General features: G+C 42.7%; 1 protein-coding gene across 1 annotated transcript in view; it reads left to right on the top strand.

Moving 5' to 3' along the window:
• The first annotated feature begins 5,558 nt into the window (after positions 1-5,558).
• Positions 5,559-24,377, top strand: part of Atg1 (serine/threonine-protein kinase unc-51-like protein Atg1) — a 180,701-nt gene continuing 161,882 nt past the window's right edge. Inside the window, exon 1 of the mRNA XM_080276333.1 lies at positions 5,559-5,708. Coding sequence (XP_080132459.1) covers positions 5,619-5,708 — 90 coding nt within the window. The 5' untranslated portion in view covers positions 5,559-5,618. The remainder of the gene's footprint in view (positions 5,709-24,377) is intronic.

Here is a 24,377-nt window from a genome sequence, read left to right as displayed (position 1 = left end):
CTCCTTCCTGGTGCGGACAGTGGCCGTCACTGCGGTTCCACTGGCCCTTGGGACAACAGGTGAAGGATGTACAGTGGCCGTACCTTCCATTCCAGTGAGGATGGTGGCCATCACCGCGGTCCTGCTCCCTGAGGAGGTGGCAGACAAAGGGCGTATGGTGGCCGTCCTTTCATTTCCGGTGTGGATGGTGGCCGTCACCTTGGTTCTGCCTTTATCTGGGGTGTCAGCCGAAGGGCATACAGTGACCGTGACCGTGGTGCTGCTCCCAGGAGTGGCTGCAGACGAAGGGCGTACGATAGACGTCCCTTGCTTCCTGGTGCGGATGGTGGCCGTCACTGCGGTACTGCCTGCGACTGTACAGTACTAAGACTAGTCCCACCCCAATCCTGGTGAGGGCTGGTCTGGCTGGAGAGTAGTTCACCAGCACTGTGTACTTCTCGTTGGGTCTGCTTGAGAGGAAGAGAGGTGCATGGTGGTGGGGGACGTAGGACCCTCTGGCTCGGATCCCTTACGTGCTCTATGCACCTCCCCCTGGCTTCCCCTGTGGGTGGGTATTTTGCCACCCTGCCCGTGGTCCCTCCTTGGGGTGGGTATTGTGCCACTCCCACTGTGGCTTCTCGTTAGGGTGGGTATTTCAACCTGAGTATTTCTCTGGCAAGTTAATTGCTGCCAAGGTGAATACACATCGAATGTGGTTTTTGGGTCATCCTTTCTGGAGGATAACATGGCTACACTGGAACTGAGAAGTGGTAAGACAGCCTGATTTTGTAGCTGTAATGCTAGGTGTTTTAGGGTCGGCATCCCTTCCCTCTAACGCCTAGTGTGTAGCTGGGTTCTCTTTCTAGACCGGAACTTAGACAAATAAGAGAGAGGCTGGACACAAAAACTCAAGGCAACAACCTTACACGTGTATTGCTAAATTCTACAGTGGAAAGGACAGATGTCACCAAGAGAGAGATGCTGAACAATTATAATTCTAAGGCCTAGACATTGGGTGTTAGTATCGCACAGGATACTGCTTAGGACACGATCGGGTAAGGTGAATAGCACTTAGAGCAGGGAAGCTAAACACTATTATTTTGGGAAAGTCTAGGTTCTGTATACTGGTGGAGTTTGTGGCACTATTTTCACTGTTGGCAGGCTAACTGGTTTATCGGTGGGGTCGTTAAGTATTGCTCTCGCACTGGGGCTTCCGTATGATCTTAATGTGAGGCTGTGTCACTATATGGTAGCGTGTTCACTGAGACAGACCACTGTTTCACTGTTTCCTTACTTATTCCACCTTTCTTTTATATTATTACTGATGCTTTGTGCACTGACTTTTCATATTCTGATAACTCAATTAGGTAAGGTAAGAACACACACACACACTAATGCACGAAAGCCTTGGTTTAATCACGCTTGTTCTAATGCTGTCCGCAACAAGGAGAGGGCCTATAAAAGGTACCGGAGCCAACACACCCCTGAATCGTGCTAAGTCTGTTCTTCACTCTGCTAAATAATTTCATCCGTACAAAATGCTCTCAACTCTCTAACTCGAACTCTTCCCGCTCCTTCTGGCACCTTGCCAAAAACCTTTCAGCTCTGACCACCCCTTAGACCTTTTCCTGGTCGATGTGGGCTTGTGTGTCTTCACTGACGATGTTGGGTTAGCTTTGCCTCCTCTTCTTGGGGCCTTCTTGGATCTGGGCCATGCCGGTTCTCTTCTTTCTGCAAGCCTCCTGGAGTTCTCTGCAGCCTTACATTCTTAAATTTCAACAAACATTTCATCACAATTAGCATGTTTGTTCTTGGTACGTGCCTTACATATTCATCTCCTGCCTGATTTTTAAGTTGATCAGATTGTATGTTGGCATTTCAGTGCATGGGTAGTGGATCCACACTGGGCAGTTGGCGCACTTTATTCCAGTGTCACTGTGATCTTGACATATTCCACATGGATAGGTGGCTTTATTTGATGGAGCTGGGTTTGAATTTGTTTGGCCATTGTTTAAACTCTCCGTACTGCCTTTTTCGTGTTCTTCCACGCTGCTTTAATGATGCTAAAGTTTACAATATATAATCACTTGAAATTCTACAGTCAACCAAATAACTCGTATATTCGTGCTCTAGATGGGAAAATATTGTACTGTACAAATAAGGTAGGAGTGCGGGAGATTGGCAGCGCACCGTCCTTTCGCTTTCCGGCTCTCGGTTGATCACGAAGGTACCAGATCAGGTTTACTCACCTGGGCCTGGATTTGGGGGCCGGTGGGTAAGAGGCGTGTGACCTCTTTATTCTTTGGTGAACCAGTGATTACATAAAAAAAGAACAATGTTTTATATATATATATATATATATATATATATATATATATATATATATATATATATATATATATATATATTTAATGCAAGGAAGAAGGAAACAAAGGACAGGAGCCTGCAAATTGCTCCCTCCAAGAAAAAAAACAAAAACAAAATAACAGCGAGCCCAATTCAAGATCCATTTATTACGAGATGCCTGGACACTGCGTTTGAAAGACTGGAGATCGTATGCAGTAGCAAAAACAGAGGGAGACATTTCCAGAGTTGACCTGTTGCATACATGAAGGACTGGCAGTAGCGGTTCATGCATTAGAGAGTCGGACAGAAAAAGGACGAAAGTTTGTTGATAGACGGATGCTGTGCGCCCGCCGTAGTGGTGGAGGGATGCAAGCAGACAGTTCAGAGTAGCAGTGACCATTGAGGTAACGAGTGAAAAGTGATAAAGATGCGACAGTGTGGTGAAGAGACAGAGGTTGAAGGGATCCAGTAAGAGAAGGAGAGTTAATGAGGCGAAAAACCTTTGACTCCATCCTGTCGAGAACATCTGTGTGTGGGAAGCCTCCCCACACGTTGTACTCTACACAGGGGCGCATAAAACCCGTGTACAAAATCAACAACTGTGCAAAGGTAGAGAAGGTACGGAGTCGGGTTACCACACCTAATCTCTTGGAAGCAAATTTTATAAAAGAGGTAATATGTTCTTTCCAAGATAAATCCCGAGAGAATGAAACCGCAAGTATGTTTAAAGGTAATGCAGGATTGAGCTGGATATTGTTAAAAATTAGAGGGTAAGCCTGTGGAAGATTTTGTCGGGTTGATAGATGAAAGAACAGAGTTTCTGATGCATTAAAACAACAAGGTTATTTTTACCCCAGTCAGAAGTATGAGCCAAGTCAGACATTAGGTGTGCCATAGCCTCATCTCTTGTTTGTTGAAGCAACTGCTGGGATGGTCATTAGCGTTAAAATGGATAGGGTTAGATGTACAGCTTAGAAGGTCATTGAAGAAAAAAAGAGAGAGTTGGTGATAGAACAGAACCCAGAGGAACACCACTATTGATAGCTCTAGAAGAACAGTGGCCGTCTACAACAGCAGATATAGAACGACCAGAAAGGAAGCTAGAGATGAAGGCAAGATAGAAGGAGAGAAACCGTATGAGGATAATTTGGAAATTAAAGATTTATGTCAGACTCGATCTAAAGCCTTTTAGATGTCAAGAGCAATGGCAAAGCTTTCGCCAAAGTCCCGAAAGGAGGATGACCAGGAGTCTGAAAGGTAGGTGAGAATAGCAACCATGTGGAGCGTTCTTGCCGGAACGCGTACTGACGATCAGAAAGTTGTGATAGGAAAGATGCTTTATTGTTATTATTATTACCGGTATTTTTTGCTAGGAAAAGACTCGAAAACTTTTGAAATACAGGATGTTAAAGCATTTGGACGATAGTCAGAGGGGCTGGAAATGATAACCCTTCTTTGAGACTGGTTGACGGAAAGCAAACTTCCAGCAAAAAAGGAAAGGTGCAGGTTGAAAGGCAAAGACGAAAGAGTTTACCTAGGCAGGATGTGAGCAAAGAAGCACAGTTCTTGAGGACAACATAAATGTTATACTGAGTGTAATATATGTATTTAAGTGTAAATGAATATGTATGTTAGTGTATATGAATGTAAGTGTATATGTAAGTGAAAAAAGGAATTTGGTAATAAATTTCGAGAAATTTGGTAATCAGCATGGTCGCGTTCCACCGTTTCTAAGTTCACACGAGCAAAATCGCGGCAGTTTTTTTGCCGGAATTTGCTTCCCGGTAGAAATTCCGGCAACTTTTTTTGCCGGAATCGGGAGAAAGTTGCCTGGCCGATTAAAATGGAAGCACCGAACAAGGCAACGCTCTGGGTACGAAGACGAATTCGACATCTTTGTGTGTATACAGTACCACCATTTCGACTTCATCACGCGTGGCCAACACAAGTTTATCCATCATGCCTGCCGTTCTCCAGCAATCACAGTTTCCCTCATCTGCGTATTTTGTTTTTCAATGAAGGGTGTCACAAGCCCCAGCAAGTGGTGGTACTGGGTCTTGTTAAGACGGATCCACTCATTTAAAGTTTGGGGATCCTCCAAGCTGAGCTCCCTCACCAGCCTGTAATACACACTCTCTTCTTTTCTCCTAGACAGCCACGGACGAGTCCAGATGCGTGACGGCTCATCTTGAAGTAGAGAAAGTGCAAGTGCAAGGGCTGCACACCTGGTACGAGTACGGCGGTCCATCTTTGTTTGTAAACACTGTTGCCGCGTTCCTGCCACTCAGTCCCCGTACGTGTGAACACCTTTCCGGTAGAATTGCCGAAAATCGGCATTTTTTTCCCGCAAATTGGCGAAAAAAAAAGGCCGCGATTTAGCTTGCGTGAACCGGCCTTTATAAAGTGCTGGATCTGGCCCTGTCCGGTGATTCTAGCTTATGTAATGCAAAAATGAGTAGCTAAACTAAGATTATACACACTTAACGTTTCATATTTCATTTCAAAATACTGGCCAAAGTAAAAGTACATAGGTAACACGAGACTTAACCAGCGTCATCTCTCGCCTGTTAGCCTCTGCCTACAGCTCGGAGTTTGTCAACATCGAGACGTCAGCTAGGAACTCCGTCATAGCAGCAAACTCAGTAAGATGCTGAGAAAGAGCAGTGTATTGATGTACAAGAAATAAGTACATTACAGTACTGTTTTATGCACAAAGAGCAGAAATGAGTATCTTTATCTTTCAAATGACGCGCCATGTCTTCATTTCCAGTGTATTGCGACGCTTTTTGTTTACATGCGTCTTGTGGAAGCTTCATTCATTGAAAGGGGATTTTTGAAAGTTTTATTTGCAATTATTGTTGAATTTAGGTTCATATTCTACATTATAACATTATTTATGATAGCCTAGTGAATGTTTTGTTCCTAAATATTTCCATTTGATAGGTACTACTTTCATTGGACGGGCGTCACGCGTCCATCAGCTGATTTGGGCAGACGACAGTCAGTTGTGTTTCAGACGCTAAGGAGTGAGTGTACGGTGTACAGGCGAATGCTCCTTGAGAAACTATTGAAATATTCACTATAGTACTGTATTCATCAATTTTTCCATGGAGTATGAAATTTATAGACTTCGAGAAAATCATGTTACTTTTCGCTGGAAAGTGTCAGTAGCGTAGTAGGTTCGCGATATTTAGTATTGATCCAGCAAGTGTGTTGGTGAGGCAGAGGCGCCGCCATGGTGGAGTTTTAAGTGATTACCCAAGCTTGTGCTTCCACACAGCGTGCTCACCACCATGGAAGTGGTCGGGGAGTACGAGTACAGCACCAAAGACCTCATAGGTCATGGTGCCTTCGCCGTTGTGTTCAAGGGACGCCACAGACAGGTGAGAAGGGAGTGTGTGCTTGACGTAAGCTCTGATGCATGGGGCGGCTGCGCGCTCCCCGCCCTCATGTTGTTACCACAGTATTCACCATAAACTCCAACAGTACCAAGCAGCCTGTCATACATCATAATTAGTACACTATAGAGATCAGCATTGTGTAATATGTTGATCATGCCCAAAGTATAGTATGCGTATCTTTTAGTCTCGACTGCATGACTTGTTAATGCGTGTGCCAATTTTCTCCTTGATATCTGAAATCCCAATTTTAATTTCGTGAAGACTCGAGCCCAAGTCATTGCCAGATGATTTCATTGCAGCGCAGCTTTGTGGAATGTCATTAGGTACTGTACATTTGGAAGAGATGTAGAGGTAGGCCTAAGCTAGCCAGCTTTTTTTTTTTTTTTTTTTTTTCCTGTAAACACTATACATGCTGAGGCTGAAATAGAGATGATACTTATATGTATAAAGCAGAAATGTTTGGATTGGAATAGAGATAAAATTTGTGATAACTGATTTCTTTGTACTGTATGTCATAGGCATATGAAGCCCCTAGTAAAAGTAGCCAGACTTAGGGGTGGCAGCAGAAGGGGCAAGGTAAGGTGAGGGTTTGGATGTAGTGGTTGTGTAGAGATCGTTATCGCAGACTGGCAGAGCAGGCCCATTGACCACAAGCAAGCAGCTGCCGTCCTGTAGCAGACAGTGCCGTTCTAAGCATGGTACGGTAATGGGTCCTTTCATGTTGCGAGGTATATGTAGGGAAAATGGAGGAAGCATAGCCTAGTCCTCAAGAGGATGAGCCATGTATAAGTAGTAGCCCCAGCCCATACTTTGACCATGGTACTGGGTAAATGTGGTCAAGTTTCCAGCTGGGGAGTGTTGTGCAAGGCCAAATACCAGGCTTTGGCCTCATTTCACTCCCTTGGTAGTACTTCCTGGGATAATGGTAACTAACTTTTACCTTTGGTAAATTATTACTTTCGGGGCAGGTTCTGGTTTTAGGGATAAAAATGAGAGTTTTCAAGTTTCATTTTAACTCCCATTTATTGCGAAAATGCGTCGTCTCCAAAAGTGATGGAAACACACACACATACACACACACACACAAAAACAGAGCCCTGGGTTCCCAAATGGGATGGGGGGGGGGGGCAGAGGCGGTATGTCTCCCCAGACCCTGCTGCACAGCATTAACTATCCAGACTGACACTAAACCTGACTTTCAAAAGTCCCTTACTGTAGGGAGATGCTGGTTGAGGCTTGTCATGGAAATAAGGATATCTGGGCCAACATGGCGCCCCTGTATAGTTGTGTATATATTTCAGTGCTTGCATTTTTGCTGTTTCTAGTTTCCAAAGGAAATAGTATAGGAAGAAGTTGTAATTGATGAGAGGAACCCAAGGAAAGCACATAATATTGTGTAGGCTGTGTTTGCATAGGGGGGGGGGGGAAAGCACACCTTGCCTAGGATGACCCAGGACAGTGCAGGACCAGGGTTTCCATAGTTCCTAAGCTGGATATATATATGCTGTAGCTGAATACCCCAGTGGTTGTGTAGAGATGGTAAGCATTATATCAGAAGGCTTGGTGAGAGAGAAGCAGGATGGTTTTAGTAGTGGTAGTGGGTTTTTTGGTTAAATATTTCCAGTGAGACAAAATACAGTGGAAAAATGTTGTGACAATTACTGGGGGATTTATGGATCTGAAAAAACAAAGTAAACATTGATTTTATGAAAAGTTTTGTGCATGTATGGTACCCTATGGATGGAAAGCAGTTGAATACATTTTTTTTTTAATGCGAAGAAGAAGGAACCAAAGGCCAGGAGCCCGCAAACCGTTCCTTCCAAGAAAACAACAACAACAAACGTGAGCCAAATTCAAGATCAGTTCATTTCGAGATGCCTGGACAACTGTGTTTGAAAGACGGGAGATCATAGGAAGAAGGAAATACAGACAGAGGGAGACAGTTCCAGAGTTGACCCATTGCATAAATGAAGGACTGGGAGTAACGGTTAACTCTTGCAGTAGAGAGTTGGACAGAAAAGGGATGAGAGTTTGTTGCTAGACAGGTGCTACGTGCCCATCGTAGAGGTTGAAGGATGCAAGCAGACAGTTCAGAGGAGCAAGGACCATGGAAGTAGCAATAGAAAAGAGATAAAGAGGCAACAGTGCAGTGAAGAGACAAAGCTTGAAGGGAGCCAGTAAGAGGAGGAGAGTTAATGAGACAAAAAGCCTTTGAAACCACCCTGTTGAGAAGAGCTGTATGTGGGGAGCCTCCCCACACTTGAGAGTTGTACTCTACACAGGGGCGAATAAAACCCGTGTACAAAGTCAACAACTGTGCAGGGGTAAAGAAGGTATGGAGTCGGCTTAGCACACCTGATCTCTTGGAAGCTGATTTTACAAGAGATGTAATATGATCTTTCCAAGATAAATCCCGAGTGAATGAAACCCCAAGCATGTTCAAGGATGATGCAGGCTTGAGGTGGATATTATTAAACATTAGTGGGTACTCCTGTGCAGGATTCTGTCAGGTTGATAGGTGTAAAAACTGAGTCTTTGATGCTTTAAAAACAAGAAGATTACTTTTATCCCAGTCAGAGATACGAAGCAAGTCAGACATTAGGTGTGCCATAGCCTCATCCCTTGTTTGCTGAAATAACTGCTGGGATGGACGTTGCGGGAACCGAATGGAAAAGTGAAGGGTGGAATCATCAGCATGCTGTTTTTATGATGGTAGTGATGCATGTGTAAGGGTAAGTGGAGGTCTGCGTGGTTAGTGGTTTAAGCTACTGTAAGTAGCTACTGTATTGGAGTGAAAAGATCTGTTCTGTGATATCCTTATGATTCATAGCTCTATAATGTGTGTGTAAATATTTACTTTTGGACAAGTACAAGTTTTGTGGATAAAACAAGATGTCTTTTATGTTTAAGTGATTAATTTCCTGTGGAAATGTCTTGCATCCATGTTTTTTGTCCCTTCTCCACCCCAGCCCCACCCATCAACCACGGGGACCCATGGGAATGTGGGGTTTTGAGTGAGGGAATGCAGTGAAATTATTTTCGCTGGAAATAATGGTTAAAATCAAATGAGTAGCATAAAATCTCTGAAAAAGATTTGTCCAAACATATCCACATCTTACTGGAGGGTTTCCCTTGACTTCAAAGCATTACTTTAACCATCTAACCAAACTAGACTGCTTGTATAGAAAAGGAAGCTAGGCTGGCAGTTTTAAGCATTAATTTAACCTCATCCAACCAAATCAAATTAAATGCACCGGTACCCTCTTGTAGCCTTACTAATGGAGGGGCTTCTTCCTCAGACCACGCCTCCAAGGGATTTTGGAGAGAATTGAACACATATATACTGGTACCTGTCATAATATGGTCCAACATTTTGCCTCTATTTTATTTTATTTTTTTTCCCAACTCTCCCAACTTTGTTTTTACTAAATTGCGGATGAAAGAGTTTTGAAATACGGTATTTTGTTGCTATTAATGAGAGGAACCCATAGAAAACAAGTAAAGCTGCTTACCCTTTGTTCTTTTGTAAGTAAAAAAAAAAAACTATATACACAATGCATGCTGTATTATAATAGCTGCTGGTACTACCGGTATACATACATATAGCCTATGTGTGTGTAAAATATGTTGGTACATACTATAATATGTAGCCTACAGGTATATAATACCAGTATATACTGGTATGTGATACCAGTATGTAATATATATATATATATATATATATATATATACATATATACATATATATATATACCGGTATGTATACCGTGGAGCCTCTGTGGTACAGTGGTAAAGTGTGTGTTTTCGTACACTGGAGAGCGAGGGTTCACGCCCCACCAGGGTAAAAAATTTTGGGAGCGTTCTCCTGGCCACGTACTGCTTGGCGGACATCAGGGGTGCTGTGGTTGAACCAGTGTCACATACTATAAAGTATGCTTGCACCCAGTCGGCTTGCGCGGGCCGATTACTCTTGGTTCACAGACTACACACACATCCAAAGCCACTCCAACACTACAATTACACTTACAAGCACTTCACACCCTACATACAGTCTCTACCAGACAGCCTAAGCCACTTGGTAAAGATACACTGGCTGTATCGTCCCCACTTCGGTTGGGATAGGCCGGTCCTGCAGTGGATACTCAAACGGCTGTTGATGATGATGATGTATACCGTATGTATATACCGGTATATATATAAATTAATATAATTATATACATCAGCATATATATGTATGGTATATACTGTACATATATATATATATATATATATATATATATATATATATATATATCGTAATTTATGCATCAACATTTTTTTAACAAGTTAGATGAGGTATAAAATGATTAGAAACTGTACGGTAGAGGATGTGTATAGGCAAGTGTATATATCATAGGTCATATAATGGTACAGTACCGGTACGGTACATGTTAATTATTTTTTAAAGGAGTTATGCAAGAGAATATAAAACTGTTAGCTATGGAGATAGGGATGAGGATAGCCTAGTAATGAAAGGTGAAGTGAATGTTAATGTATGGTACCATAGGTAAGGGTAATTAAAGTAAAGTGATGGTTGTCTATTGACAATTCTCAGTAAGATGCACAGGTGAATGGAAAAGAATTGGTGAGGCAGCATAAGTACCTGGGTGCCATGATAGAAAGGAAATGTGCAAAGAAGTGGATTAGTGGAAAGTAGAGTAGCACAGGGAAGGAAAGTGACTTGTACCTTGAAGCTTTGTTACAAAACAGGTCTGAGTGTGGCAGCTGTGGAAGGATTGCATGAAGGAGTTTTAGTGCCCTCATTATAAAGGTGTGAGACTTTGGTGTGCCATGAAAATGAAAGATCAAGAGTTGGAGCAGTGGAGGTGGAGTTTTTGAGGAATGTGTGTCAAATGGAGAGTGTGATTAGGATAAAAATTACCGGTAGTGTGATTCATGAGAGACATGGAGTAAGGAAGAATGTGGACAGCAGAGCTGAAGAGTCTGCTTAGTTGGTATGGTCATGAGGAGACAGTGGATGTTAATAGGGTTGTGAAAAGGTTAGCTATATGTGGATTACCGGTAGTCAGAATGTGGGAACAGGTATGATATAGTAAATGGCAAAGTGTGTGAGAAGTCAGGTGTAAAGTTGATAAGGCTTGGGAAGGGACAGAATTGAGCTGGTTGGATGAGTTTAGTAGCTATGGTAACATCCCTTTTTTAACTTCGTACTTTTGAATTGACTGTCTTATGGTTAGCTAATGTCAAGAGCTTTTGTGTGGATGGTTATGCATTTTAGGTGGAGTCAGGATTCCACCAGCTTGAATGGTGGTTGAATGAATGTGTGCCTTGTTTCATCAGGCATACTGCTGATTAGTTGTCTATCTATCTATCTATTGCCAGACGCCATAATCCCGTACGGGGTGGCCATTTGCCTCTGAGGGGCACTAACCCTCCACCAACCAGTTGTCCCTCTCATTTTTTTTCTCTTTTCTTGTTTTCTAGACCCTACATCACTTTGTCTTTAGGTGGCAAAAAGAAGTAATGATGATGTATGGTGGTTTATGCAGCCGTTTCAGGCTTGTAGGATTTAATACTTTCAGAAGAGGAAGGTTTATCATTTTATTCATTCTACAGCTAGATGACTTGACTCATTTTAGGAATTACTTGCTGTTCTCTGAGGGTTTAAAACAAGCTTCACTAACTGGTACCCTTTCAGTATGGGAGAGATTTTAGAAAAAAATTCAGTTCTGACCCATAATTCTATTAGATTATTATTATTATTATTATTATTTTTTTTTTTTTTTAAATGTGAGGGAGAAGGAACCAAAGGCAACGAGCCCACAAAACTGTTCCTTTCACATCATTCTTTAATCTTATTTCATGTCATTCCATTCAACCTGGCCCCTGGCTGTGTCTTGTCATTCCATTCAACCTGGCCTCTGTCCCTTTACATTCTGACGCCATCTACATCTCATTCTGCGCAACTTCCGCTTTCCATACATTCTCAACATGTTGCTATTTCACTATAGCGGAGTTACATTTTGATGAATCCTGTCAGTCGGGGTTACGTACGGTAATGGAAATATCAGTTGCTAAAATCAAACGCTTATCTTGGCATTTGCATTTAGGTTTACTGTTCATTTTCACGCTATAACACAACCTAAACTCTTTTATGACCTTAGAGACATCTTCAGTGTTTACAGCGTGCCAGATTAGACAGTGATTGTCATGCCAGTCTACACCAGGGATGAAAACGCCTGACTGCTGAGTGACATTTCACTGTACCACACTGCCATAGTTATGAACAAACTATCACAGCTGTGTTTGTTTTTGTCGAGATTAAGATTTTACTTTCTCATTTTGAAACTAATAAAACACGTAGCCTATTAGTCAAGTGCAGACCATCGTCGTATACCGGTGTTTATAATGGGGACCTACCATGCTTTAGAAATATGCCGGGATCTTTTTCGGCCCTGGTCGTTTCACTGTAGTTCTCCATTACCCTTTGAGATACCGGTAGGGTATTTCAGTGCTTTAAAGATATACATACTCAGCTGGACTATATAGTACCTAGCTAGCCTATATAGCTTTCATTAGCAAAGAAAACGGTACCAATTGACAGTGAATGATCTATGTGCTACAGTGGCCTACTCATGAATAATTATATATATATATATATATATATATATATATATATATATATATATATATATATATAATCAGTATTTAGGCATAGGTAACTTGTAGCTGGGCTCTGTTGCGGTGAATAATACGGGAAGGTATTCTGATGGATTGTTCTACATGAGCTGCAAAGAATAGAAAGTAATTGAACAGTGTATTGTTTCTTTGTGCTGCAGCACTGAGGCAAGGGTTGTGCTTTCACATGCCTAATTTAGAGACCTTGTTGTGAATGTGCCTTACGTGTTCCCCTTGAGTCAGGACTTGTACTCTTTTTGCTTATTACATGTCAGTCAGTTTACTTTTGTACCCGGCACCCCTGACTAAACATGACACTTGCAACTCTTGTGCATTTACACCCTTGTGGTCCAGGTCGGAATGAATGGTGCTAGACTGTTTATCAAAGACGAACATTACTATAGGCCAAGAGAAATACTGTTTGCTTGTACATATGGCCACAATATTAATACACTTTTTCTTGTACATATCCTGTATCGTGAGGTTCGCTAGAGATATCTGTAATTGTTTTTAACTGAATGTTCTGTTAAACGAGGTGCGTGCGGTCAGAGTGGGGAGGCTGCAGGGGTAGAGGAATGGGAGGCAGGAGGGAGGTTGAAGTGAGGCGAGGGAGAGGAGGGTGGGGATGTGATTAGGCAACAACCTTACCAAGCAGCTTTTATAATTGTTCTGCTAATGTTAGTTTTTGTGCAGTTCAAAGCTTGTACATACCTCCACATTGGCAGTGCAGCGCGTACGTGAAGGTAGCAACAGCAACATCATGAAATGCGTTGAATATTCACTGTCCCTCCCTCCCTGTCTCCCGAACACAAAGAACAAGCATGATGGTTGAGTGTGGTCGGCCCACATTGTGCCCACATTGTTTCTTTGATGTTTATTTACTCTTGAATAACGTGATAATATGATAGTCATTATTTTGGTCTTTTATTTCAACACAAGAGTGAGAGCAGTGGAAATGAGTTATTTAAGAGAAGCCTGTGGAGTCACATGGAGAGAAAGGCTGACAAATGAGGATATAAAGAAGCGTTGTGATGTGGATGTGATAGGAAGCGTTAGGAGGAATACACTGAGGTGGTTTGGCTATGTGGAGAGGATGGAGGGTAAAAGACTGACGAAGAGAGTGTATGTGAGTGAGGTGGAAGGGGGGAGAGGGAGGGGGAGGCCGAGGATGAAATGGAGGGATGGGGTGTAGAGGTATATGAGAGAGGGGGGTGTGAGTTGGGAGCGGGGCAGTGAAATGGTTGGGGACAGGGCGACGTGGAGGCGATCTGTTTGTTGCCTCCCCGAACGAGATTGAGGCGTCTGGCAATAGATAGATAGATTTCAGCATACCGTAATGTGGGTGTCATGTATCTGGTGAAAGTTTAGCTAATTAGGCCATGTAAGACTGACATTAAAGTAGTTACTGTTGGAACAGGGTGTTGCATAATTGAGCATGCATGTTCTGAATAGCTTAACCTAGTAGTTTTAAACGTGTCGTGTGTGTGTGTGTGTGTGTGTGTGTGTGTGTGTGTGTGTGTGTGTGTGCGCGCGTGCGTGTGCGTGTGTGCGCGCGCGCGATTCGAGTTGTGGCGTGTGGTGGCGGTCTTTGCCCTCTTGTACGACCCTGGCCACTTCCCCACCATTCCTTCCTTTACCTTACCTCCTTACCCCTTTCTAAAACTCTCATCTCCCACCATTTCTCTCCTCGTCTTCCCTGTCATTTACCTCCTTTCCCTTCGCTGCCACATCCTTCTGTCCATCCCTTCCCTGTCACATTCTACCCTTCCCCAATTGTGCCGTATCAACATTCCTTTCCTCGACATCACTTCCCTCTCCCCTTCCCATCCTTTACCATGCCTTTGTGGCCTTATCTACCGTACCACTCCCCTCCTTCTTTCCCTTTCTTTACCCTAGTTCTATGCCATTCCCTGCCAGACTACCACTTCCATCCCTCCCTACCCGTTTTTTCCTTTCTTAACCGTTGGTGCCATTCCATCCCCCTCACCAGCTTTTTAGTGTTGCATAGAACCATGTCTTTCCAAATTCCTCCCTCCCTTTCCTTTAGCCTATAACTTTGCTTTCTGCTCCCTTCTTGTTTCCCTTCCCTCCATTGTCCTCCTTCGGCTCCTTGTCCTTCCATCCCAGCCTCTTTCACCTCTTCTTCATGCACCTTGCTCCCCCCTCGTTTAGACTAGTCTGCCTTTGCAACCCCAGAGCATCCTTACAGCATCTGCCTATTCTCGCCTCATATTCTGTTCCCTTCTTGCTTCCCATACCATTATCGTCATACTGTTCGCCACCTTGATGTTATCTCTCCTTTTCATTAGCGTTTTCCTCAGACCCTCGCCCTTATTCTTCTCGTCTTGGTATTTTTAAGTCTTCGGGGTAAGGAGGAGGGTAAGGCAGACAAAGTACAGGTGCTAAAATATGAAATGCCGTAGTGGTGTAGGTTTGATTAAGTCGTTGTTGTGAACTTGTGTTAGCTTATGAATCTCCACCTCACAGATTCAGTAACAAAGGCTCAGATCCAGCGATCGAGAGCTTCCCCGTAGTTAGAGGCCAGTACCATACCGCTCTAACCATGGAGCTTTGTGAAACCAGCCGAGCTGCCAACTCGCCTCGCTGTTCTTCCATATCGTTATCCCCTCCCCACCAAGCCTCCCCCCTCTTATTAAACCAGCCCATGATCCTACCAGGTTGATGGGTGGGGAGAGACGCCAGGCAGTGTGCGCTGATGTTGATTTGTTTTAAAGTTGGCGAGCCGGCAGCTGTTGCGTCTCCACCTTGGTTTTCCACACATCTGTTGGTACCCTTAGAGGCTGTCATCCTGGCAGTATCACCGTGTTCACCTTCTACCAAGAATTTACAGTAAAGTTTGATCGTGCAGGATGACTGTTAGACGCTTTGTGGTTAATTAGGGTTCCCTTAACTGTGGAGTTAATTTCCTGTAACCAGACTGGTGTAAAAGCAAAATTTAAACCAGCCTACAGTTTTATGTGAATAATGATCCAGTTCCATAATGAATATCCTATACCTGCTTTGCTGATTTAACGGGAGACCAATACCTGTGTGTTGTAGCAAAAAAAAAAATAATAATAAAAATAAAAAATAAAGCCTACGTGGCAGTTACCTCACTGTAGCTGTATAAGAAGACGATTCAACTATACTAAAGAGATAAGATGAGGTTTATCCCTTCCTTTTTAACAACGTGGTTTGTCCAAGCTGTGTGATAGCGTTTCTCATGATATTACGAGAGTTGCTAGTGGGGTCTTCTCATGTATGGTAGAGACTCGCTAGTGGAGTCTCTCATGTATAGTAGGGACTCTGTTGGGGTCTTTCTCATGTAGCCTACAGTATGGTAGAGACTCGCAAGTGGGGTGTTTCTCATGTATGGTAGGGGCTCGCAAGTGGGGTGTTTCTCATGTATGGTAGAGACTCGCAAGTGGGGTGTTTCTCATGTATGGTAGGGGCTCGCAAGTGGGGTGTTTCTCATGTATGGTAGAGACTCGCAAGTGGGGTGTTTCTCATGTATGGTAGAGACTCGCAAGTGGGGTGTTTCTCATGTATGGTAGGGGCTCGCTAGTGGGGTGTTTCTCATGTATGGTATGGTACGGTCGGGGCTCGCTAGTGGGGTGTTTCTCATGTATGGTATGGTACGGTAGGGGCTCGCTAGTGGGGTGTTTGTCATGTATGGTATGGTACGGTAGGGGCTCGCTAGTGGGGTGTTTCTCATGTATGGTAGGGGGGGGGGCGCGGTAGCACAGTGGTAGCGCGCCGGACTCGTAAACGGGGGATTGCGAGTTCGAGCCTCGCCCGGGCTGCCGTGCCGGGAGTGGTAGCTCGCTCCTGTAACCCAAGCGGGGCTATATAGTCCAATACAGGGCTTAGCTCGGGGGAACTCCATTTCTCCCATTTCATGTATGGTAGGGGCTCGCTAGTAGGATCTTTCTCATGTTTTGTAGAGACCTGCTAGTGGGGTGTTTCTCATGTATGGTAGACTTGCTGTATATATATACACAAACATATACAATATATATATATATATATATATATATATATATATATATATATATATATATATATATATATATATATATATCCTTTATACCAGGTATCTGTTAATTAAGTATAAAGTTATGTAGCTACGTATAGGCTGTAAATTGTTCATGTAAATGAAAATGTACCATACACATATTGCAGCGTTTAATACCAGGTGTTGCACAGTAGATCAAATCCATATGCTGATTAGCCTACCTCCGGTAAAGAGGTCATGTTTTTAGCTCATCTTGTGTGTGTGTGTGTGTGTGTGTGTGTGTGTGTGTGTGTAACATTATAAAAAAAGAATGTTGTATGGAACTGGACTAAATTTGGAATATGATGGGTTGAATAATCAAGGACAAAGAAGCAAGCGATTTAATTTTGGGCGAATGGAGTCACAGAACAAAGTTATGAAAAACATGAATATTGGAATGGTATGGTACTGCCATGACAGAGATACTCGTATGCACTCTCTTAGTGCGTCTTCCTGCGAAGACTGACACGGGATTGAGGTGATGAATAAGTGATTAGCCTAGAGTTGACCTGCATTCTTTCCTCCTGTAGGTAGGTTAATGTGCCTCGGTTCAGTCTTTGGCACGACCTGGTAACGTGACCTGCATCATTATCTGGCTTCCCATTATCTGGCCTATATTAGCCGTTTATTACGTAAGGTAGAGGAATGATAATAGTAGTGGTATCCAGTACTTATGGCCACTGTATGCGTTGCGTGGTGTGGCGAGTTTTGTGATGAATATGGTGGAGCCAGGCTAGGATCCTCGTCATTGCTTTAACGTGGCATGTGACGAAGTGGTTGGAGTAGGGGTCATTTGTCTGTTGTGCAAAATTCCTAACCTGAAAGGTCCTCTAAAGGTGGCGTCACACAGACCAAAAGTGGCTACCGGTAACATGTGAGCCAGTTTTGCGAGTGAAAACGGCTAGCAGAGTCGAGTGTCCATCACACTCGTGTGTTTTTGCGAGCCGAAGCGGCTAACCTAGGTCAAGAGAATTATTCTCTTGACCTAGCGGCTAACAGTGTCGTCTGCCTAGGCGCCTCGTGGTCATTTGTAAACAAACCACCACGGAGTACCCACGCCCTTTTTCTCAATTTTTGTAACAGCCTCACGTACTTTAGCAACTCCAGAGCCACAAAGCAGCCTTCTAAAGTTTTCTTTGCCGCAGGATCCATATCGAAATCTGATTTTTACTTGTTGTTTGGAGACAAAACAGACAACCTCCGTGGCTGGTCACCCGAGTGTCCGAATATTTATTTCACGTTACAAGAAAAAAATAAAAATGAATAAAAACCACAAGAATTAAATTATGTTTACTTAACAGTTTTAGTTAAAGTTTCCTTCTGTGAATAACAAAATATTTTCTCCAATTACAAAATTAATATAGGCTCATTTGAGTTCTACTTCCACCAACAAGCTGTGAGCGAGAATTGTTACCCATTTCGCCTCGCAGGCGAAATCTCGCTCACCGTGAGTCAGTTTGGCTAGCGGGTCGCAAAACTGGCTAGCATGTTCCAGTGTGACGGCAGCTTTACCCGATTAGCTTAGTTGATGACCTGATTTAGTCACATGGACAGGGTCGATTGGACTAGTAACTAAGGAAGCTCATTCCTGTCTCATAAACAGTCCAAGACCCATTGAGTTTCATGCAGCCACTACTTACTATTCAGGCAGTGAGGGTGGTCCAGTTCCATCAGGTAAAAAGAAGCCGACAATAGTAATGGTACAAATCCTTGTTACTACTTGATTGAGTGGCAGGGATACGGTGGTCTTCAGGAGAAATACAGGAGTTTGACAAAGCTGAAGTGAGTTATAATTGTAGGCTAATATTAAGTCGGCTACGGTAGTCTGCATGATGCTATATACTGTTGTTGAGGGATACCTTGTATGAATGTTGGTGTGCGGTACATGGTATCAAACAGAACTTGAAATTTTGTGGTATGTAAGTTGGCTACCGATGTACTTCTAACGTAACGGGTTCACTGGTAATATTAATGTACGGTACTGCAGTATTTTCTGGGGTGTTTTAGCTAGGGAACCCAATCCTTGTAGGCCTAGATGCTTGTCTGTTGAAGCTAGATTTACCACCATATATGCTAAGTGTTAACTCTTGACGGAATGGTTTACGATTTAGGTATCCTATTTATCGGTATTTTACGTCTTCATTACCTAAGGGAAATCCACCTGTTCTTATGCCCCGTACTCACTACCTTCACAAAATTCACTTTTCTTAAATATCCCCATAAACATTCTGGGTCCCTGGTGTGGACTGGTAAGTAGGGTCACAAGTGTGGTGATGGATGGAGGCCTATGAGGTGATGGTGTGGTGACGGATGGTGTTATAGTGGTGATGATGCGCTTGGCTGGATAGGGTATAGCTAGAGGCTTCAGAGCGGCGTCATCATGCAGTGTGGCCGGCCTTGAACTTGACTTCACTTGACCTCACCTCTAGGACACCTCCGTCTTAGTACATCCCAAAATATGCTCCCCCTTCCCCCCAACTCTCTCTCTCTCTCTCTCTCTCTCTCTCTCTCTCTCTCTCTCTCTCTCTCTCTCTCGTGTGTGTGTGAACAGAGTTGCTGTAAATGTCACGTTTACGGATTGTTTTTATCTTTTCAAAGTTACATCGAACTCTAAAGGTTGTAGCTTTCTGAGTTACAGTTCATACGGTAACCTCCCAGACTAGGCAGCGATACCTTTACCCTTTAATGTGTTCTTGCTGTACCGTACTTTTCTGCATCCTTTGTATAGATAACATGTGAAATCGCCACCTGCTTCAGGAAACTCGTTAGTGTACGGTGGCAAGGCGGATTGGAGGCCACACAGATGAGGCTGCTTTACGGCACCGTTTTGTTCAGCCTTAGTAAAAGAAAGCGGCGTATACCAGTATGTCTGTTCTTAGTTTTCACTCCGTCTTCTACAATACAGCACTCTTCCTCATAGGCTCATCTACCCAGTGTCTCCACCTTCCTAGAGCGGCTTTCTTTCTTTTTTCCATCCTAACCATCCAACTCATTTTTCTTTTTTTTCTGTCACCCTTTCATTCGTTTCACCTGACCAAACCATAGTATGTAACACTCGATGGGATGATGTCTTATATTTCATTATTGCCATTCCCAGGCGATTTGCTTCTCCTGAGGGACTTCCAGGGCAAGATTAAATTGACTATATCTCACTTCTCAAAATTCGAAAAATCTCTCCTAAGCCGAATAAAGTCGTGTAGAAATGGCATAAATAAACTGTAAAAGAAGTCATTGGATTGAAGAGGTAAAAGCTATGGTCACTCGGGACATTTCGGAGTAACAGCAATCTGAAGACCAGCAGCAAGAACATTTAAATTCTGTCAAGGGTAGTCACACAAATCTTTCTGTCGCAGCGAGAAAAAAGTGAGTGTCGTCCTGTGAATGAGGGACGAATGATCGTCTTCTTTCCTATCAAGTCTTGCTGATACACGCATGAGTACAGCAATAAAATCACTAGAGGTAAACGGCAGTGAAGATGCTGATGTTCTAGCTGTATTGACGCTTATAATACAGACACGAATTAGTACTTTTAAAACGTTCGTGGGTTCATAAGTTGCGTACCAAACGGGGGAGAGAGCGTTTTTTTATAAACTGGTCAGAGGAAATTTTGGAGGACCCAGAAACCACAAGGCAGTTGATATGACTCAACAAACCTCAATATCTTCATCGGTTAAGTCGTCTTCCTCGAATTATTGACAAGGAGGATACCAACCTGCGGCCTTCTGTGACCTTGAGTGAGCTGCAGGCTTGGAGGTAAACAAAAGCTGGTCAAACCAATATCCATTGTATCCTACCCTTCTTTTGTATTTCGTCCGTGGTAGCTAATTGTATATTACCATATGTAATGATTAAGCCCAAAATAAGCATTACAGTTTTTAATTAAATACGGTACTTGGTATAACATTTGCATTAATTTGACCCCGATTATTGCTGGAAATCTCATTTTCAGACACCATCTGAAAATCTTTGCGAAATAATTGCCCTCCAAACTCTCGAACGTTCGTATATCAAGGTAAACAACAATTCGGGAACAAGTATTGGTCGAAAGTGTTCCGAGTGGCCATGGCTCGAGTGTTTGTTTCTCCCGCTACGACAGCCCTCACATTAGGTACGGTAACCCCTGTAGCTGCGAAACGTCCCAAAAAGCTAAAGATCAGTTGTCGGTAGCACTAGTATAGTGAATAATGGCGTCGTCGTGGTGAAGCCCTTACCCTCTTCAGTCAAGTGACATATATTCTTGATTTTATCCCTGCTAGCGCCAGATGATTTTTCGTCGGTTTAGGAGGACTTTCGACGTAGTGGGTTAGATATACTATAGCATTTACTGACACCACTACAGAATGTCCCCTCGGAGATGAATAAAACTGTCAGAAAGTAACGAGAATAAACAGAACTACTTTACACTGCATGTTGGAACTTGTGAACGAAACAATGAAGTATAAATTTGTGCTTAATCAGGGCGTAGTGTAAGGCCCGCATTTACAAAGGAACCTAACCAGTTTTTACAAGAAGCAGGTCTGGCTTTTATCGCCGATTTTTATTTTTTTTTACATAATATTCACACCAGTTTAATGGTGGTGTTTGGTTGTTGTGTGACTGAAGGCAAACGTAGAGTCAAAAAGAAATGTTCCTAGTTTTCTTGGCCTGTTCCCCTGTTGTTTCTTATCTAGCTAAACAGTGGATCCTTGTCATAATGCTTTAGTGTGTGTGTGTGAGAGAGAGAGAGAGAGAGAGAGAGCGAGCGAGCTTGGCTGTTACCATCTGAGAGAGAGGAAGAGAGAGTGTCATGGGTGTTGCCATCTTGTGATCGCCATAATATTGTGGTGGGACCAGACCGAAAAGGATACGAGCTTTTGTTTTTGGCTGTACCGAATACGCAAGCAATATTACCCGCGACCTTAAGCTTAGGGAAGTTTGTAAATACAGCCCAGGTGTTATCATCGGTAAAATTTTGGGCCGTCATTTGTGTTAACCCTGTCGTGGTCGCGTCATCTTAATTTTATTCCCACAAATCACCAGATTATTATGACTATTTTTTTTTTTAACTGAGTGACTTGTATATCATAAGTGTTAACCTTTCATAGCCTAGGGTTGCAACACATTGAATCCGGTGGGGAGGGTACTTAACGTACCGCCCTTCGCCTGTCGACTTGTAGTCGCGAAGCTCATATGTGATCCCCTCGTATAGATATGAAAGTAACCCAAACCATTACCTTTTGGGCACGGGGCTTTAGAGGGTTAATACCCTGAATAAAAATTCGTAGTGAAGGGGTTAACTCGTTAGAAAAAAAAAATGCTAGTGAACAAGGGGTTAACTCGTATTTATCCAGCTAGAATTTACTTTACACTCCGGTACGGTAACTAGTTTACCTGTGATCATGCTGGCTGGATAATGCGTAACACATACCCGGTACCGGTACTTAAAATTGCTCAATTTAATATATAAATATATGTACGGTAAGTCAGATGTGTTGGGATCCTAATCTAACAAGACAGTCCAACCTAACATAAAGTAGTAAGGCACCAAAAGCAAGCAGTGTGAAAATATATGAGGAATAAAACTTGTGAGAATATTTAGCGGTACACTGACAAGGTGAACGGGTGTTGTAGGAGTGAAGGTGTGTACCCTACCAAAGCAATCTTTCACGTACTTCAGACAGGAGGAAAATAATACTGAAGTCAGTGAAAATATAAACGAACTTTTGGCAGGTGTGTAGAAGCCAGTACGGTATTGTTCCTTTAACTCAAATTAATAACCGGTATGTTGAAAAATATACGAACACCTCTCAGCAAAACAATAAAAAATGGAAAGAACCCAGAAGCTTACCGCAGATATGGCAAGGTGCTGGATAATGAAAGCCCCATTTTAGTTGGAAATTGGAAAGGTTGCTTCTGTGGAATAATATTAATAAGTGAAACTGTAAAGGCTCCATACAAAAGATATAAACAAAGTACAGTACAGTGGCTTTATGAAGACACTGTACTGCACAGGTGGAACATGAGGCAACCTTGAAATTTACAGCAGTTTTTCTCAGTATTTCTGGTTTTAAAGGTTACTGTGTTCGAAATCAACGGAGAGCAATGTTTTTCAGTGTTTCTGGTGCGTTAAATTAAATGTTATGATGATACAAAAATAACCTGGAACAGTCTTTCATTTGTGTTAATTTAAAGGTCATGGTTTCCAATTCAGAGTGTATTTTTTCCCCCCAGACTCGTGTGTTAGACTGAAGGATACTGGAGCATTTTTTCTGCCTTTCTCGTTTGTTTTATATAAACGTGGTGGTGGAGCAGTTCCAATGCGTCTTTATCAGTATTTCTCGTCTGTTAATTTAAGTTTGTAAAGATAAACCTGGAACTGTCTTTCGTAATGTCGTATGATACGTTGAAAGTTATGATTTTACAGAACGTGCTGGGGCATTCTTTCTCGTGTTTAAGCCGAAGGTTATGACGTTAGAGCTCAGCCATGAAAGAACAATTCCGGGGAATAACATAACAGAAGAATGGCACACAGTTTGGCGTAAATCTGGTTCAAGGTTGTTTGATTAATGCGTGTTGGTTGTGTACACACGTAGCCTGCCCACCACCACCCCTCCACTCCCTTCATTTTTTCTTTCTTTCCTCCTCCTCCTCCTCCTCCTCCTCCTCCCTCTCTCTCTCTCTATCTCTGTATGTCTATATGTGTTTGTATTTATATGTATGTACCGGTATGTCTGTATGTCTCTCTGCTTGCTTTTACCTGTATTTACTACCTGTCTGTCTCGATGATTACTGATCGGTGATTCGTAATATTTTTCTTAATTTTCAGTGATTCTTAATATTTGCCACTTTTCTGTCTTCTATAAATCCACTTCCCATCTAGTAACTCCTGTTTTTTTATATATATTTTGATGTCATTTTGTAGCCTACGTATAGTTGCTTCTTTTCTTCCTCCTAAGCTTGTACCATTTCATACTTTTTTCCGATTGCTCCTTTTGTGGGGCTTTGCTTCATTTTGATCGTTTCTTCCCTTACTTCAGGTAACATTTTCCTGTCACGTCCCTTTTCAGATATTATTTGTAATAGTTTCTTCTTCATGAGTTTTCCATTCACATATGTGCCATAGCTTTTCATCTGTAGCTATGGGAGTTTTTTGTTTTTTTCGTTTTAGGGAGTTGTTTGTGCGTTTCATTCCTGCTTACATCATAACTACGTAGGCAAGGCTAGGCTATCTATACTGTTAGTTGAAAGGTTGCCAGATAAGAGTGTGATTGTGAAAGTAAAAGTCTGTGCTGCGGGATGATTCGAGTATGGTTCAGATAGGATGCTGAGTCGTTGCAGTCTTAAGTTACCGTATATCTGTTGGGTTATATCAGTGTAAGCCTGTCTGTTGTCATGCGCCTAGAGTCATGAGTTTACTGATTTTACCCGCGACAAAATGCCTGTAAGCCTCTATTGCAGCTCAGCTAACCCACTCTCCTTGTCGCACCAAGCTGCCCTCCTTCATACATTCCACCAGTTTTCAATATATATTCTCCTGCCATCCGCCTGTAATTAGTCTAGCCTGTCTTTGATTTCACTTTTTTTTTTTTTCCCCGAGAGTTATTAAGGGCTGTGCGACGACACGACTTCTCTTTGACTCAGCTGCACACCTCAACACAGCTGCAATCCTCAACACTCAGCTCCAAACCTCTACACTCAGCTCATCACCGCTTTTAGCCACCCTCCCGCATGTGTTTATTCCATCCGTCCTCACCATCTTGTTTTAGTCGACGGCTTTCTTTAATCTTAATTGAATTTCACTTGAGTAGGTTAGCGTATACGGTGGTATTATCTCCCTAAAGGCTGCGTTAAACGAGTCCTCCCCTCCCCATTTTTTTTCTTCTCTATTTTGCAAAAGAAGGGAGCATCCAAAATACTGGTCGTCTTTTGTAATTGCAGCA

This window comes from Coenobita brevimanus, chromosome 65 (genome assembly GCF_032717465.1).
Source record: "Coenobita brevimanus isolate Jiangsu-jjx chromosome 65, ASM3271746v2, whole genome shotgun sequence".
NCBI classification, from domain to species: domain Eukaryota; kingdom Metazoa; phylum Arthropoda; class Malacostraca; order Decapoda; family Coenobitidae; genus Coenobita; species Coenobita brevimanus.
Note: the sequence above shows the minus strand (reverse complement) of the source record. Positions and strands in the feature narration are given on the sequence as shown.